The sequence below is a fragment of the Aplysia californica genome, unplaced genomic scaffold (genome assembly GCF_000002075.1).
Source record: "Aplysia californica isolate F4 #8 unplaced genomic scaffold, AplCal3.0 scaffold00059, whole genome shotgun sequence".
Lineage (NCBI taxonomy): Eukaryota > Metazoa > Mollusca > Gastropoda > Aplysiida > Aplysiidae > Aplysia > Aplysia californica.
This window is the reverse complement of record NW_004797329.1, coordinates 1,560,455-1,568,462: the sequence shown is the minus strand read 5'-3', so window position 1 is coordinate 1,568,462 and position 8,008 is coordinate 1,560,455. Positions and strand designations below refer to the sequence as shown.

At 38.4% G+C, this 8,008-nt stretch overlaps 1 protein-coding gene across 1 annotated transcript in view; it reads right to left on the bottom strand.

Moving 5' to 3' along the window:
* LOC101845610 (alpha-(1,3)-fucosyltransferase fut-1) overlaps positions 1–7,696 on the bottom strand; it is a gene marked incomplete at its 3' end in the record, with an annotated part of 11,978 nt that extends 4,282 nt beyond the window's left edge. The window contains 2 exon segments of the mRNA XM_035968437.1: positions 2,580–3,596; positions 7,543–7,696. Coding sequence (XP_035824330.1) covers positions 2,580–3,564 — 985 coding nt within the window.
* Between the last annotated feature and the right edge of the window lie 312 nt (positions 7,697–8,008).

Genomic DNA, 8,008 nt, shown 5'->3' with positions numbered 1-8,008 from the left:
GTGTGTGTGTGTGTGTGTGTGTGTGTGTGTGTGTGTGTGTGGAGTGTGCTGCGAAGAGGGTCGGGTTCAGGTTTTCTAACATTCGAAGCATTTGCCATAGGATTTGAATTAAAGGTACTTATTTGTTAGCGATATCCCCGTTGTTTACAGTACAAATGTACTTGCCAAAGATTTAATTGAAATGAAAAGTAAATGCCAAACTAGACACAAATCAACAGAAGGGTTTCAAAAAGTAAAGATTGCACTTTGTGTAAGCAATTCAAGCCAGCACTGACTATAGAAGACAAATAAAAATTATTGTTGGCTACCAGAACAGATTTCAAAGGGGAAAACATTATAAAGGCGTCACAGGACTGGACATTTCAAATTGATCTCTTGGTGCTTTCCCAAATGTTTCCCGTGGAATCAGAGAAAGCAGGAGAGAAAGTAATCAAGTTCCACTCATGTAGCATTATAACAACGCTTCCTGTACACACGGAAACAAACTTCTTTCGGCAAAGCCAAAGATCCTAAAGAATATTATTATTATGTTGAAGGATGAAAAGAGATTGTAATTTTTTCATATTATTCAAATGAATGGGCATAATATTCTATTGCATTTCTTCTATATCTTTGAAGGCAGAGTAGTGTTTTATCAGTTTAATTATTACAACTGACTTTTGAAATAAAAGACAGAAACGCAGCTTTCCAAATTTCCAAGGATTAAAGACTGTTTACTATACATAGAAAGTTGAACTATACTATTGGGTAACCTCTTTTATAGCGCAGACGGAAATGAACCCACATTTACATAGCGTGGATAGCTATCTGACTTACGAAGATGTTTTATCTGCATAATCCCTCTTTAACATTTTTTTTTTTATATTCACAGAGCACGTACGTCGTATCCATACGACGCGGGGAACTCTGAGCCACCACTTTCCAAAGAGGAAATTTACTCGTTAATTCGATCCGTACGCTTTGCATAGCAGTCTATCAAAATGTTGGATTTTTAGAAATGCTGAAAGTTTCAAAGAGATCTTCGTACTAGAGGTATTCTAAAATGTGAAAAATACAACCCTGGGTGTACAAAATGACCCTAGGGTGTATGAACCTAGGGTTAAGCCAACAGAGTGCGTTTTCCAAAACTAGAATGTTTTCTGTAAGGTTCCAGCAGAGGATAGGGTAATGCTCTTCTAGAATCAATTTACTGCGTTTGACACTACATGTAGAGAGTGGTGCCGGTGTACCTTGCATACAAAAGGTAGAAGCAAAGACTGTTAAATACTTTAACCAGCGTCTGTGGCGACATCGGCCAAAATGCGAGAGAATTGCTGTCTTAGTTGGTGGTAGTTAGTTAAGACATAATTTGAAGTCACCATTTCAGACTATAGTGCAGTCAAAAATTCGTGGCGCAACTTATCACAAATCCAATGTTATTATCTCTTTACCGGGTGAATCAATGTCATACATTCTTTGAACAGCACTTACTCCTAAAATCAAGTTTGTCTTAATTTGGTAATAATTACCCCCCCCCCCCTCCCCCAACAATTGAGGCTACTAGATGAACAAGAATTATTACTTGAGTTATGACGGGAGTTCATGATTTATCCTATTAGTGAAACTGTTATAATCACGAGTTTCAAAGTATAGACTCTGCTTACAGAAGGTTAGAAGGTGAATGTAGTGCGCGAAGTAATTTATGCAATTTTGCTTATATGTGTGAAAAGTAAGAATTTATTTCCCCGAAGTGCAATGCTGAAACAACTCCATGTATGGTTTAAAAAACTGTTCATCATAGATCTAAGTCTAAAGAGAATTTTTTTTTTTTAATTTTTTTTTAAAAATAAAAAAAACTCCGTCAAGGGAAAAACAGGATTGTTCGCAGCACTTCCTGCTTCTCATACACATTTTGCATACTATTTTTATAGCATAATAACATTTCCTACGTCACAACCCACTCTTTAACAGCTAAACGTGTTACAAGAAATACATTTTCTCGTGAACATTTTTCTGCACTGAACGTTCTCAAAACATGTTCAATAAACATAATGTCGCAATAGGAAAAAAAAATGACATATTTGCTTTTAAAAGTGACATTGTCCCAGCTGTTAATCTTTAAAAGAATCTGTAGAAACCACCCACCTGGATTTTAAATTAGTATTATTTATGAAGGATTTTTCTAGAATACAGCTAACAGGTATTTACAAAAGTGATGATCAGTTAAAACTTAGCCGTCACACAGCCAGCAGTACAAAATGCCTCATCTGGTCAACCAACCAGGAGAGTTACTGAATCGGACGTCTCGGGCCTGTCACAGAACTGTGTCAAGTGACCGGAACGGATGATATCATTTTTCACCGTTGCATTATTGGGGCAAGTAACCACAAAGTGTTTAAGACAAATTGGCACAAGTCATTGTTCGAACGCTGGGGAGTCTATGTTCGATAGTTGAGGAAATATTTGACAATATGTTGCACCACGAATTTGTGACCGAACTATAATAACATTATTTTCATTCCCAGATACCCACTGCATAGCGAAACCAATACTATCAGTCCCATAAAAAAAATGTTAAAATAAAATCAGTCATCTTTTACCTGGATACCTGTATCGTTGTGGGGCCTCGATTTGAAAACTGATCCAGATCTGACCAGAGGGTCGAGAAGGTGGACGTCCGATACGTTTCTCCATGAACATAATGACGGCATCAGATTCATTGAGTCTGTCCCGCGAACTGTGAAACTCACAATCTCTGTACGGACAAACGGAGAAGTCTCTGTTGTAAGCGACAAATCCTTGGGGATTCTTTATAAATGCCGGACAATTATAGCATGCAATTACTTTTTTTTTCGTGGGTCGAGCTGCCAATTTATTGTCAACTTTATTTCTTAATCTCATTTCTAGAGCCGCATTCCTGTACAGCCGCGGTGTAACAATGAAGGGCGATTTGAAAGTATGATGATTAGTGGAGTCGTATCCCAGTTCGTGAAGCTGCTTCACCGCCCACTCCTTTTCCTTAGCGTTCAAATTGTCTGTCCACGACCATAACGTGGCCCTGGGTGTACCGATGGAAAACCACTTCAGATTGTCTCGCGACATCAACGGCAAATGATGGATTACCGGACGCTTATATATCATATTATCATTTTTAAGTGAATCCTTAAACTGTGGCGCTCTGGCTACGTGTTCCCTAACCGAATTCAAATTTAGAGACGTCTCTTTAATTAACGTTTGCAAGTTTTTCTTCATGCTTTGTCCCCGATCCACAATACCATGTATCCTGTTGAATGTATCATCCACAGTGTCTGAAGGCATTTGGTCACCATCAACAACCTCGGGCCCGTTTTCATCTGGTGGGGACCAAAATACTTCTGAGTGTTTATAGATTCTGAAACTTTCAAAAGGCATCGCATTTCTATTTCCTTGAATATCATATGAGGTTTGCCAAGTCCAAGGCTTTGGCTCAAAGATCACTTTGTAGGCAAGCAAGAATAGGCAGCTTGTGCTGAAGGAACAGAGGACCAACAAAACGACGAGGAGTTTCTTCTGATTCCACCCGGCCGCTCTACAGTCCTTTGCCATGCTGTCTGTCTCGATTGCGACAAGCCTTGTTGCTGAAAGTGTAGTACTGTGTATATTAGAGCAAATTTGTACAACACGTACCCTTTAACTAGGTCTGAGTACTCAAACATTGGACATTTTCTAGAATATTGCAAATTGAGAGTGGCTATTCGCCAGGGCACTTTTGGTCTTAAACGTGTTAAAATTCACTGAGATAAAGGAAGGGATAGCTTTAATTTGATATCATAAACAAAAACAAGTCTTTGCTGCGTGCCGTTTCCAGTCCCAACAGAGAACAGTCGTTTTTTTTACACTACCATAGACGTGTCATGTCCCAATTTCATCTGTTTTCTAACCCCCCATCCTCATCCCCCCCCCCCATCTCTGTCATTCACTCTCACACACACACACACACACACACACACACACACACACACACACACACACTCACACACACACACACACACACGCACACTCACACACACACGCACACACACACACACACACACACACACACATATATATATATATATATATATATATATATATATATATATATATATATATATATATATATATATATATATATATACAGATACACACACATACACGCGCGCACACACACACACACACACACTCACACACACACACACACACACACACACACACACACGCACACACACACACAAATCCAAATTCATCAAACATACACATACGCATACGTGCGCACACACACACACCTTCCCTAACTCTAAACCGTGGGTAAATTCTGGAGTCAAAGATCTAATCCATAATTAGAAAAAGGCTCTTAAAAACCATAACAAAACAGAATTAAAGTCATTGACAAAGCTATTAAGAAATTAATCTGGGTTGAAAAACAAAAATATAAAAAGAAACTGGAAGATCTGTTTCGTTCAAATAACTATTGAGAGACATGGACTGGGCTTAAGACCATAGTGGGCTACAAAAATAAACCAACAAACATATGTGTTGACAACAAAGAGTATGCAAATAAACTAAATGCCTTTTTCTCCCGTTTTGACAAAGGCAGTCCGTATGACTTGCCATGTGTGAACCCCGACACAAAAGAAAATAATGATGCTGTTGTTGAAGAACGTGAGGTTAGATGTGTGTTTGGACGTGTGAATGTGAGAAAGGTGTGTGGTCCAGACAGTGTGCAACCCAAAATTCTGAAAATGTGTTCAGCACAACTTAGGTTTATTTACACCTATATTATCAACTAGTCGTTGTTGACACATGCTATTCCCACTATTTGGAAATGTTCTGAAATCGTCCCCCCTCCAAAGAAAGAAAAAATTACTGAAATGAATGACCTGAGGCCAATAGCCTTAACATCGGTAGTTATAAAATGTCTAGAAAAAATTGTGCTAAAAAGACTACGAACGTACATAGGACCCATCCAGGACCCTCTACAATTTGCATATCGTCACTGGAGAAGTGTGGGAGACGCCATTTTACTATTTCTTGACAACATATATAGACACTTAGACAAGCCTAAAACATACTGTAGGATCCTGTTTGTTGATTTTCGTCAGCCTTTAATACTATCCAGCCAGCTATCCTTTTAAAGAAATTAGAAAACATTGGTGTTAACGTCAATTTAATATCATGGATAGGCAATTTTCTTACCAACCGAACCCAGTATGTAAAATTAAAACATTCTTCATCGACATACATCACAACAAATACAGGGGCCCCTCAAGGATGTGTTTTGTCACCAGTTTTATTCACACTATACACAAACGATTTCCAAATAAACAACAGTAACATCAAGTTGATAAAATTTGCAGATGATTCAACTATAATTTGGCTAATTCAGGCTGACCATAACGAAACCGCTTACCGGGATTTTGTACTTAATTCTTCTGAATGGTGTGAAAATCATAAGCTGCTTTTAAATGTGAAAAAAAAGAACTTGTCGTTGATTTTAGAATAAAGAAACTGCCCCTGCAGCCACTCAAAATGAAATGTGAAAACATCGAACAAGTGTCAGACTATACGTATTTGGGTGTTACAATAGACAACAAACTCAACTGGCGTGTCTACACTTCTCTCCTGCATAAAAAAATGAACAAAAGACTATTTTTTCTAAGAAAGCTAAAGTATTTTAAAGTTGATAAAACATTGATGTCCATGTTCTACCATTCAACCCTAGAAAGTATGATCAATTTTTGTATAATAGCATGGGCCAGGAACACAAGACAACAAGATAAAGAAAAATTAAATCGACTAATACGGAAAGCATGTAAAATTTCAACATCTTCATTCCCCTACTTGGATGAATTGTACATAACAGCTTGCGCTAAGAAAATTAATTCCATCTTTTTAGACAACAAACATCCCTTGTTCCCTCATATAAAAACATCAGTCAGAAGTAAAAGACCCATGCTTCTGATCTGTAACAAAGAAAGATACAGAAGGTCATTTTTACCATCATCTATCAAAAGGCTTCCATCTTAACCATCTTGTTTAGTGTACTTACGACCTTAGAGCATGCATCAAAATAACATTGAGTGTGTGTCTAGCTTACGATTATTATTGTTTATATTGCTGCTCATTTATATTATGCATGTGATTGTAAGCCTTCCTGTGTGTGCATGTGTGTGTACGTGTGTGTGTGTGTGTGTGTGTGTGCGTGTGTGTGAGTGAGTGAGTGTGTGTGTGTGTGTGTGTGTGTGTGTGTGTGTGTGTGTGTGTGTGTGTGTGTGCGTGCGTGTGTGTGTGTGTGTGTACTCGTGGTGGAACACCAAACCAATGTGCCAGAATCTGGACAATAAAGATGTATCTTATCTTATCTTTCTTATCTTATCTACACACACACAAACACACAAAAGAAGAAAAAAAACCTTCCAGGACCGGGATTCGATGACAAGCTTGGGGGCAATGAACACTAGAGAACGTAGACAGCTTGTATATTGTCTCTAACGTTAGAGAACGTAGCCACTACCATATATATATATATATATATATATATATAAACTAACAGAACAAACACCTTAGGAGACATTTATTGTAAAGAGGCAAAGAAAGGCCGAGGCAGAGATGGTAGTTTCAAGTTTCAAGTTAGACATGACACGTTATATTAACCAAACAGGACACAGTTATATAATGTATTATGTTCTAGGGCTCAGGTTGCGCTCCAGTAAGTCTTTTCAGGCCACGCCCTCATTGAAATTTACTCCGGGGAGCTGAAAGTAGAATAACGTGGTTTCACAGCAGACATAATAATAATATTTCGAAACGAAAAAAGCTTTCCATTATTATAGGACGACCCACTTCCCACGTAGAATTTTTTTTAAAGGAGAAAGCCAAAAAAAAAATAAAAACAACAACTGGAGGACACGAGGTGGGGTAGGGATGGGGGAGGAGGACTGAAGCATGATTGTTTGCCCAAAGCAAGGCACAACAGTTAATAGCCTCCTCTTAATACATAGATTAGAATTATAGAACATTGTCCCAGCTTTTTCCATTCCATGCAAAAAGTGACAAACAGATTTAAAAGAGATGATTGCAACATCTAAAGAAAATTAAAACAAGGTGAAGCCGATTTTCTCAAAGGGAAATGCAGCAGGGAACACATAGAAAGAACCATGAAAGCTTGTGTATAGTCTATCCTTTTGCTCGGATATGGGAGCTACTAGTGCCAAAGATTAGAGGTGTTACAAGAGAGTAATAATCACACAAAAATAGGAAGAAAGATAAGGACGATAGATGATTGATCGGGAAGAAGGAGAAAACCACACCAGAGCACCCGTATATTAAGGGAATGAAGAGAAGAGGAAAACAGAAACATGGAACAATAATGTTATGAAAAACAACTCAATCAGAAAAAAAGAACAGATCAGTACTGACAAAAGGAAGGAATAAGGTTCTGTCACCGTCAATGTCTGCCCCAGACTAGATCAAGACACCTGACAAACAAATTGGAGTAGAGTGGGACTTCTCTCGTCAGCATTTCCGAAATAATAGTTCACTTACCTTAGAACTCAGTGAGTGAAACACGCCGTGTCGAATCTTCAACTTCTCCTCTGCTCTACCTGCATCCGAGCTACAAAAGTCATTAATTTGCGTTTATCCGACGAGGATCTACCTGCGCTCAGGATCTGCCTGTGAGTTCTGTTACAGAACTTGGTCTCGCAACTCAAGGGAGGAGGGTACGAGTCGAATAATGCGTTCACAAAATCCGATACCCGAAACTGTCAAGTGCTCGTTGGAATACCTCGGTGTCGATTATCGAAATGGATTTGGCGATAGGCCTAGGTTAGCCAAATGGGCAAGCCTGTGAATAGGGTGAATAGGTAGAGGAAAGGAAGGGCTGGACCACGAGAGCCCCTCCTAGCGGATAAATAAATTAAAAGAAATAGAATACAGGAGTTCTAACAGAGGTAATGTGTTGTATTATTTTTAAAAATATAAGGTCTTTGGTTTCAATCAACACATTTAT